Source organism: Coregonus lavaretus (genome assembly GCF_964263955.1).
Source record: "Coregonus lavaretus genome assembly, chromosome: 4".
In the NCBI taxonomy this organism is placed as follows: Eukaryota; Metazoa; Chordata; class Actinopteri; order Salmoniformes; family Salmonidae; genus Coregonus; species Coregonus lavaretus.
Genome location: NC_139991.1, coordinates 66,791,064 through 66,801,816, shown reverse-complemented (window position 1 = coordinate 66,801,816; position 10,753 = coordinate 66,791,064). Strand labels below are relative to the sequence as shown.

The 10,753-nt window shown below is 45.7% G+C and overlaps 1 protein-coding gene across 1 annotated transcript in view; it reads right to left on the bottom strand.

The window, feature by feature from the left end:
- Positions 1-387: 387 nt before the first annotated feature.
- Positions 388-10,753, bottom strand: part of LOC311127993 (putative helicase senataxin) — a 33,492-nt gene continuing 23,126 nt past the window's right edge. The window contains exons 19-25 of the mRNA XM_084159916.1: positions 9,650-9,757; positions 9,242-9,426; positions 3,966-4,058; positions 3,125-3,280; positions 2,797-2,892; positions 2,525-2,612; positions 388-2,422 (exon numbers count right to left, since the gene is read on the bottom strand). Coding sequence (XP_084016042.1) covers positions 1,619-2,422; positions 2,525-2,612; positions 2,797-2,892; positions 3,125-3,280; positions 3,966-4,058; positions 9,242-9,426; positions 9,650-9,757 — 1,530 coding nt within the window. The 3' untranslated portion in view covers positions 388-1,618. The remainder of the gene's footprint in view (positions 2,423-2,524; positions 2,613-2,796; positions 2,893-3,124; positions 3,281-3,965; positions 4,059-9,241; positions 9,427-9,649; positions 9,758-10,753) is intronic.

Below are 10,753 nucleotides of genomic sequence, written 5' to 3'. Positions count from 1 at the left end.
CCTGCCGGCCATTCCCTCCCCTACCCTGGACGACGCTGTGCCAATTGTGCGCCACCCATGAGTCTCCCGGTCACGGCCGGCTGCGACAGAGCCTGGATTCGAACCAGGATCTCTAGTGGCACAGTTAGCACTGCGATGCAGTGCCTTAGACCACTGCGCCACTCAGGAGCATTACCTTCCAAAAATCGGAACACAGGAAGGTATCGTGACAGGTGAAACTCAGAAGGAATAACGCAATGTATACTTACATTTTTATATTTCACTGAAGTTGCTGAGAGCCACTGGAAGTCTGTACTTTGGTTGCAACATTCAAGGAGGCAGCTGGCCTGAAGTCTAATAGTTGTTAATAATACACTCATATCCCCTAGTCTCTGTCAACAAGAAAGGTATCATAAAATAAGCTTTATTGAGAGAGATTTGTTTCTTCTGTGTGTAAAAATTAGCTTGTGTTAATGCACAGCGTGATACGACAAATAAAAGTGCATCCAATACCGTACAAACAAAAACACCAAACTAAACCGGCAGAAATAAGACACCCAGCGCTTTCAACACTTCTCTGGGGAATAAAATGGCGGTGAACTACTGTACAACATGTCTCTCTATATAGAAATAAAATGTATTTGTCCCACATGCTCCAGCTAATGTGTTCGCTCAGACTATGTCTGGGGTCCATGTTACAGATTCTATAAAGATACATTAAGCAACACAACCAGTCAAATTCTGATCACAAAATGTAACATTTGCCTCAGTTACCCACCATCCTGGTGCTCAACAAGGATGACACTTCAAAAGCAAAATAAACAAATAATTGTCTATAGTCAAATAACTATTGCTGACAAGACATACTTTTGCACTTAATAATATATGCTCTAAGCGGAAATGGTATGCACTTAAAATAAAAGGTAGCAGCCATTCTGTTAAGTGGGCTGTGCTACTAATAAATAACCAGGTATCAAACATGGAGCACCAGAGACATTAGTCTTGGCGCTTTTATAAAGTCCAGAACATTTCTATACAAATGCAGAGTACGTAAGGAAACTAAGAGATTGAGAAATTATAAAATTGTGAACCAAAAAAGAAAATGAATAAAAGTCCAGAAGTCACAGGCATAAACTCACAGGAAAAGTATCAGTGTAATAGTACACGTGCCCTTTCACAAAAGGCCCCACCCCCACAAAGGGCAGTTTAATACAGAGAGGCCAGTGGCCAACCCACATATTCAAGCCACAAGTCATTAAACAGCTTAATACAAAAACGATTATATTTATTACAAAAATAAAATTAACCGACTTATGATATAACTATCATATTGCCGCTTGACATTTCTAAAGAATGTCCTGGTGAAAACAGTGATATTGGGTCAAATCCAGACTGTTTGAGAACCAAACTACTCTGAGGAGTAATCTCTCCTTCCTCTCTCGTTCCCTTTCTCTGAATATATAAGAAAGCACACGAATAAAAACAAACCAAACAGGGTCAGTGGTCAGACTCATCTCTTCCCCCTCTTGGAGTGGGTGGGAGGGATCCATCGGGTGTCTGGGGCTCGTTTCTGGGGGTGAGTGTGTGTGTGGTTGTTGAAGGAGGCTGTAGCACTGTGGTCCCACGGTGGTCTGTTGACTCAGTCTCCTGGGCAGGGCGCTGTGACAGGTGAATGGTGTCGCTCTCTGTCCATGTCCCTCTCCCTGCCAGCACATCTCAGGTTTTGGTACACAGTGGGGTGAAGCTGCTCTGGGCTGTTCCGTACTCGTGGGTCCCTCTCAGCTCGTGGGTCTCTGAGGTTTTCCACCCGGGAGTTTCTGTAACCCTCCGCTCGTGGGTCCCTTCTGATCTCCGCTCGTGGGTCCCTTCTGATCTCCGCTCGTGGGTCCCTTCTGATCTCCGCTCGTGGGTCCCTTCTGATCTCCGCTCGTGGGTCCCTTCTCATCTCCGCTCGTGGGTCCCTTCTCATCTCCGCTCGTGGGTCCCTTCTCATCTCCGCTCGTGGGTCCCTTCTCATCTCCGCTCGTGGGTCCCTTCTCATCTCCGCTCGTGGGTCCCTTCTCATCTCCGCTCGTGGGTCCCTGATTCCTTCAGCTCGCAGATCCCAGTCTGCTCTATGCTGGGGGGCCTGTGGGTGCTGGACTACCAGACGCGGGTCTGTGGGCCTGTCAGCGGCCTGGGGAGGGGATGCCGAGCTGGGCTGCTTGGGGGAGTCCCAGCCCTGGGCGAACAGGGCTGGCTCAGAGGAGCGCCGCAGCCCGATGGGAGCAGCCCTGGAGGCAGCAGGGGGAGGGCCTGGTTCTCTGAGGGGGTTAGACAGGCTCCTGGTCAGCTCCTGCTTGAAGATCTTCCTGGAGACCGTCTTGAAGGTCATCTCATTCGTTGATTTAATGACGTCACGTGTAGCGGCGTCTTTGATAAGCGCACCCCAGTCTTGGTTTTCCTAAGACAGACACACAATCAAAACGAGGCTGGCAAAGGAAATACAACCAGACAGGCCTCCATACAGACACAGATTTTTGACCCAGGAGGAGGACATAATTACCTGGAGTGTCCGTAGATGGCCCAGAATGAACAGGCTAAACTTTGCCCGGGTGATGGTCACATTCAACCTCTGGCGATTCCCCAGGAACCTGTGGGGGGGGGGGGGGGGGGGGGCACCATAGATGACAAACTATACCCATTACCCAAGTAAGCGCAATACTGGTAGTATGAATACTACTTCTACGTAAAGCATTACATAAATCACATTTGTTATATCATTACCAAGTATAGGGCCTGGCCACATGACCTTACCAGGAAAACTTGTCCACTCACCCGATGCCGCCCTGCTCGTGGCTTGCCCTGACGCAGGAGACGATGATGCAGTCCATCTCTCGGCCCTGGAAGCCTTCCACAGTGTCAACGTCCACCCTGGAACACAAGGCATTTTATTTTAGGGTCCCTTCACACTGCTTGCAGAAAGGAAGCCATTTCATTGGTTCTAATGATTCTGCCAGCTAAGACTAATGAAATGGCTTCCTTTTCTGGCAATTTTCTCTTTACACTAGCAGCGCGAACAGACCCTTTGTGCCATCGGAGCATATCCCTGTCAATCTACTTACCCCAATGAGAATACGCATTTATGGTGCAGCACTTGACTCACGTGAGGTTCTTGTTGACCATCTTGGCCAGCTCGCGGTTGATGCGGTCCTTCTGGGCTTTGTAGGGCGTGATGACCCCCACCTTGACTTGCTGCTTCTCAGCCATCATCCTCAGCAGGATCACTACCAGCTGCACCTCCTTCAGGTTGCTGAACGACCTGGTGACCAGCCAGAAGGCAATCAAACAGTCATTCAACATGTATTCAGTCACAAGCACTTTTTCGTAATGACTTGCATTTGTCATTAAAGGGATTGTTCAGCGAGAGATTGACCTACATGGGGAATTGGACCAAAAATGCTTCCGTTGACAATTGTTGGCCGTGGCTAGTTTAACAAAATCCAAGTGTGGATTGCACTGTCACTCTTACCCTATGAGGTCCAAAGCCTGCTGGTTTTCTGTTCTACCTGATAATGAATTGCACCCATCTGGTATGCCAGGTCTAAATAGGTCCCTGATTAGAGGGGAACAATGAAAACAAGCTGTGGAACTGGCTTCAAGGTCCAGAGTTGAGTTTGAAGGCCCTAGACCAGGGGCGTCAAACTCATTCCACGAAGGGCCGAGTGTCTGCGGGTTTTCGCTCCTCCCATGTATTGATTTATTAATTAAGGTCACCAATTAGTAAGGAACTCCACACACCTGGTTGTCTAGGGCTTAATTGAAAGGAAAAAAACAAAAAACCTTGTCCCTCCATGGAATGAGTTTGACACGTGCCCTAGACTGTTGTCGAGGTAAGGAACCAAATATCTAATCATGTAAAGTCACTGAACTATCCCTTTAACATGAGGCCTACAGCAGAATTAAATAGGAGAACTCATAGAACCATGATCCAGAGATTTTCTTACTCTCCCTCCTTGACCTCCTGGCCGTCAGTCACGTCAAACACACGGTAGGGCTGGAAAGGCCAGCCAAAGTTCACCATCCTCGCTGCAGTGTCACTGAAGACGGGAACAAACACACAAAATGTAATATTAAACATTTAAGTAATTTTTAACACTTAATATTGTTTAACATTTAATGTTTAACACTTAAAGGAGAATTTTCCAAAGTAAATCTACATGATTTATTTAAATTGACGTTATAGAAGGGTCCAGACACTTTGATTTGGCTTGTTTTTGAGAAACTTACCCCAGCCGCGATTCACTTCCTCATTGCGCAGTATCAGGGCACGCAAAAGACATGAACAAAAGCTACAAAAACACCCAAATACATCCTTTGAGAAACTGACACTCAGTATAGCAATGTATTCTTTCTAACAAACTATAATCAATAAAACTGGGAGCTCTCCCTAACAGTTTACAAACAGAGATGGAATCAGCTGATTGGTTTGGTGAACAATAATATAAAGGCCATGTTCAGTACGAAAACATTCTCGAACGTTGCAGATACAAATTCCACAAATAGAGCAGACTTGATTCCTTATTCTACATGTCAGATGCATATTTGTTCTACATAGCATATTTCCATCTGAACGTTCCAAAACAATGAGTTTGAACACGCCCCAGGTGAACGTTGGCAAGAGGGTGCAGCACCAATTGCAAACAAATAAAAGCAATAATTTTGCAGCTTAAAATGAAATTATTTAGTTCAATTTCAAATACAAAGGATTAATTTACAATCTGAAAAAACATGAAAAAAGTCCCACTAAGCGCTAACCAGCTGGGATGGCGTATCGCTGCAGAATGCTGTGGTAGCCATGCTGGTTAAGTGTGCCTTGAATTCTAAATAAATCACAGACAGTGTCACCAGCAAAGCACATCCATACCATCACACCTCCTCCTCCATGCTTCATGGTGGGAACCACACATGAGGAGATCCGTTCACCTATTCTGCGTCTCACAAAGACACGGCGGTTGGAACCAAAAATCTCACATTTGGACTCCAGACCAAAGGACACATTTCCACCAGTCTAATGTCCATAGTAGTAGTGGTTACTTTGCAGCAATTCGACCATGAAGGCCTGATTCACGCAGTCTCCTCTGAACAGTTTGTTGATGTGTCTGTTACTTCAACTCCATGAAGCATTTATTTGGGTTGCAATTTCTGAGGCTGGTAACTCTAATGAACTTATCCTCTGCAGCAGAGGTAACTCTGGGTCTTCCTTTCCTGTGGCGGTCCTCATGAGAGCCAGTTTCATCATCGCCCTTGATGGTTTTTGCGACTGCACAAGTTCTTGAAATTTTCCGGCTTGACTGACCTTCATGTCTTAAAGTAATGATGGACTGTCGTTTCTCTTTGCTTATTTGAGCTTTTATTGCCATAATATGGACTTGGTCTTTTACCAAATAGGGCTATCTTCTGTATACAACCCCTACCTTGTCACAACAACTGATTGGCTCAAATGCATTAAGAAGGAAAGAAATTCCACAAATTAACTTTTAAGGAGGCACACCTGTTAATTGAAATGCATTCCAGGTGACAACCTCATGAAGCTGTTTGAGAGAATGCCAAGAGTGTGCAAAGCGGTCATCAAGGCAAAGGGTGGCTACTTTGAAGAATCTCAAATATAAAATATATTTTGATTTGTTTAACACCTTTTTGGTTAATACATGATTCCATATGTGTCATTTCATAGTTTTGATGTCTTCACTATTATTTTACAATGTAGAAAATAGCAAAAATAAAATAAAACCCCTGGAATGAGTAGATGTCCAAACTTTTGACTGGTATTGTAGGTCTTTATATGTTGTACACATGAAATTGTTTCATTCCGAACTTTATCCGCAACGTTATCAATGTTCCCTCTAAGCTGCGTGCAGGCGCGTAGTAGCCCCGAGACTGCCACGCAGCTCCCCAGGACTGCCGTGCAGAAGAAATATCAGCCCTCGAAGAGAAGCACGAGATTTAACTTCATAGAGTTATCCCTGTTAACACTATCAATGTTTCCCTTTACTGTGGCAATTGTGTTCTAATCAACGCATTATTAGCCACTTTCAATGCAACATACCGAAACAAAATGAACTATGCAAGAGATTTTGTTGTAGGCAGAACACATCAGAGTTGTATTCTATTGCGCACAACTCTGCCGGTACTCTACACAGACCAGAGCGGCATAACCAATCAGAGCTGCAGTAGGCCTATATGCAAGTAGATCATTGCCATATATGGATCTGTGCCATTTACTTTGAACTGGACTGTGTTTACAGCATGAGCAGTCTTGAGTAGATGCACTTGTTTTGAGATCAAAGCAAGAGCTGCATGTAGCCACGTGTGCACATTTTGTTCATATCCTTTGCTAGTTAGTGAGTTATTACCCAAGTTATACTGAGAGCGTGTAAGTTTTAAAAAATGTATTTTGCGTGCCCTGATACTGCACAATGAGTAAGTGAATCGCGGCTGGGGTATTAGGAGTTGGAGTCGTCGGGTGAGGTTGTCTCTCTCTCTGGCGGGAGGTAAGCTTGGCTTATATGGTGTCGAGTAAAGCTTAAACCATGTATTTAGATTGTAGTTCGGTATTGTAGGTAGTTATTGTAGGTAATTATTGTACTCGGCTGAGCCCGGTGAAGCACGAGGCTAGCTAACCCACTACCTCTCCTCTTCCATCCTATCATCTCTTCTCTCTGCTCAATCCTTCTCCCTCCAATCTCCTGATTCTGTCTCCTCAATCCTCCTCTCCTCCCTTTCTGCATCCTTTGACTCTCCATGTCCCCTATCCTCCCGGCCGGCTCGGTCCTCCCCTCCTGCTCCGTGGCTTGACGACTCATTGCGAGCTCACAGAACAGGGCTCCGGGCAGCCGAGCGGAAATGGAGGAAAATTAGACTCCCTGCGGACCTGGCATATTTTCACTCCCTCCTCTCTACATTTTCTTCCTCTGTTTCTGCTGCTAAAGCCACTTTCTACCACTCTAAATTCCAAGCATCTGCCTCTAACACTAGGAAGCTCTTTGCCACCTTCTCCTCCCTGCTGAATCCTCCTCCCCCTCCCCTCTCTGTGGATGACTTCGTCAACCATTTTGAAAAGAAGGTTGACGACATCCGATCCTCGTTTGTTAAGTCAAATGACACCGCTGGTCCTGCTCACACTGCCCTACCCTATGCTTTGACTTTTCTCCCCTCTCTCTCCAGATGAAATCTTGCGACTTGTTACGGCCGGCCGCCCAACAACCTGCCCGCTTGACCCTATCCCCTCCTCTCTTCACCAGACCATTTCTGGAGACCTTCTCCCTTACCTCACCTCGCTCATCAACTCATCCTTGACCGCTGGCTATGTCCCTTCCGTCTTCAAGAGAGCGAGAGTTGCACCCCTTCTCAAAAAACCTACACTCGATCTCTCCGATGTCAACAACTACAGACCAGTATCCCTTCTTTCTTTTCTCTCCAAAACTCTTGAGCATGCCGTCTTTAGCCAACTCTCTTGCTATCTCTCTCAGAATGACCTTCTTGAGCCAAACCAGTCAGGTTTCAAGACTGGTCATTCAACTGAGACTGCTCTTCTGTGTCACGGAGGCTCTCCGCACTGCTAAAGCTAACTCGCTCTCCTCTGCTCTTGTCCTTCTAGACCTATCTGCTGCCTTTGATACTGTGAACCATCAGATCCTCCTCTCCACCCTCTCGGAGTTGGGCATCTCCGGCGCGGCTCACTCTTGGATTGCGTCCTACCTGACAGGTCGATCCTACCAGGTGGCGTGGCGAGAATCTGTCTCCACACCACGTGCTCTCACCACTGGTGTCCCCCAGGGCTCAGTTCTAGGCCCTCTCCTATTCTCGCTATACACCAAGTCACTTGGCTCTGTCATATCCTCACATGGCCTCTCCTATCATTGCTACGCAGACGACACACAATTAATCTTCTCCTTTCCCCCTTCTGATAACCAGGTGGTGAATCGCATCTCTGGCAGACATATCAGTGTGGATGACGGATCACCACCTCAAGCTGAACCTCGGCAAGACGGAGCTGCTCTTCCTCCCGGGGAAGGACTGCCCGTTCCATGATCTCGCCATCACGGATGACAACTCCGTTGTGTCCTCCTCCCAGAGTGCAAAGAGCCTTGGCGTGACCCTGGACAACACCCTGTCGTTCTCCGCTAACATCAAGGCGGTGACCCGATCCTGTAGGTTCATGCTCTACAACATTCGCAGAGCACGACCCTGCCTTACACAAGAAGCGCCACAGGGCCTAATCCAGGCACTTGTCATCTCCCGTCTGGATTACTGCAACTCGCTGTTGGCTGGGCTCCCTGCCTGTGCCAATAAACCCCTACAACTCATCCAGAACGCCACAGCCCGTCTGGTGTTCAACCTTCCCAAGTTCTCTCATGTCACCCCGCTCCTCCGCACACTCCACTGGCTTCCAGTTGAAGCTCGCATCTGCTACAAGACCATGGTGCTTGCCTACAGAGCTGTGAGGGGAACGGCACCTCCGTACCTTCAGGCTCTGATCAGTCCCTACACCCAAACAAGGGCATTGCGTTCATCCACCTCTGGCCTGCTGGCCCCCCTACCTCTGCGGAAGCACAGTTCCCGCTCAGCCCAGTCAAACTCTGGCACCCCAATGGTGGAACAAGCTCCCTCACGACGCCAGGACAGCGGAGTCACTCACCACCTTCCGGAGACACTTGAAGCCCCACCTCTTTAAGGAATACCTGGGATAGGATAAAGTAATCCTTCAACCCCCCCTTACCCCACCCCAAAGGAAAAAAAAAAAAAAAAAAATAATAATAATAATAATAATAATAATAATAATAATAATAATAATAATAATTGTAAAGTGGTTGTCCCACTGGCTATCATAAGGTGAATGCACCAATTTGGAAGCGTCTGCTAAATGACGAAATGACTGCTAAATGATGAAAATTTAAATGTAAAATGGTAAGTTTCTCAAAAACAAGCCAAATCTCACACACAAAAAGTAGTGTCTGGACCCTTCTGTTAACAAATCATTTACATTAAAAAAATAGATTTACTTCAGAAATAGGAACAGACGCCTTTAATAAATTTAGCACTGTGTACACCAATACACTCAAACATAAATTGTGTTCAATGACAGGTGCACTATGTGGTAATTAAATATTTGTTCACAATCTCTCCAGCTTTAGGAACATGAAAACACGACAACTACACCATTCAATTAACTGAATCAAGTCATTTTGTTGAAAAGGAGTAGGCGGGAAGAGGAACCTACTCGTCAGTTTTAAGGGCCTTGCAGTAGATGTGCTTGGAGGGGAACTCGCAGATGTCGGGGTGCATGCGGTACTGGTAGCTAAGGAAGACCACAGGGCTGGGCATCTTGTTCTCCTTACAGTAGTGATCCAGGTTGGTCACCAGCCGAGCCATCAGGGACTGGCCATACTTCAACTCCTTCGCTTTCTGACAGAAGATAGATCATAGCATTAAATGGAACACTTAATCTACCTAACACTAAACATTTAAATATATAAACAAACAGCCAGGGGAACACAATGAAAATACACAGTTAATGTTTCACCGTCAGTCAGAATCATTGAACTGAGAAGTGTTGAAAGAAAGATTCACATGAGTAAGAATCTCTTGCAGGTGTATTTTCAGGTAGTGAAAGTGAGAGCTGCAGTACCTGGGAGATAACCGTAGGTGGCAGCTGATGGGGGTCTCCCACCAGGATGAGGGCATTGCACTGGTAGAGCATTGGGATAAGAGTCTCCGTCTCGGTGGCCTGCCCTGCCTGCACCACACAAAGAAATGTCTTGAAATAAATAAAGGCTCTTTGTTCCTCACATTCATACTGAGACAGTGTGAGGGTGTTTTCAGATATAGCAGGGCTTTATGCTGACATTTTCTTTTTTTACAAGTAGCACGTGCTACTAAATTGAAACATTTAGGAGCACAAGAGTGTTTTAATGATAAGAAAATGACTAAACGTTCATGAATAAAAAAGGTTTTTGGAGTGTTCCATGCTCAATCAAGGACAATGCACCCTCAAATATTTGAGTCTCTTAGGTGAGACATTTTCAGCTAACCCTTCAAGGGGCGGGACATTACCGTGGTAACGGTACGACTGCATGTCTGTCAGAGAGATGAGATTATCCGACGTGTCTCTTCACTAGCAGTTGAGCAAGCTCAAACTAACACTTTAGCAGACTTTGCGGTAAATTCTACCAACTTCTATGCCTGCGCGCGTCTAAAAAATGAATCTTACAGCACTTCACCAACCAACAGGCAATGTTGCTGCGCTTGTGGGGATAGCTATATGGGAATTCATAGTTCTTTGTGCGATTAGCTACCAACTATGAAACAAAAACGGCAGAAATACTTTGAAAATAGCTACAGCAGCAATTTATTTGGTGCTATAAATCACAACTCGCACATACTTTACTTTTTCAGTTCGCACATTTATTTTTAGGCACATATTCACGTAAAATGGTCACATTGTAGAGCCCTGTATAGTCCTCTTTAAAATAACCAATCTCAGTCCTCTTTAAAGTGAACTCAGGGGTGAAAAAACCCCCAAAAGAACTCCGTTATCTTTGAATTCACACTGCCCTTGCCTTTAAATGAGAACTCTGCCAGTTCACTTCAACTATTTTTTGGACCAAATCCTCTTTGCATTCACATTGCTATGCTTAGAAAGGAACCAAGACCTTTTTCCAACATTTACTCAATGCACTCTTGGTAATTATACTATATTAGCCATTCCATCAGAACCTGTTATTGAACAGCC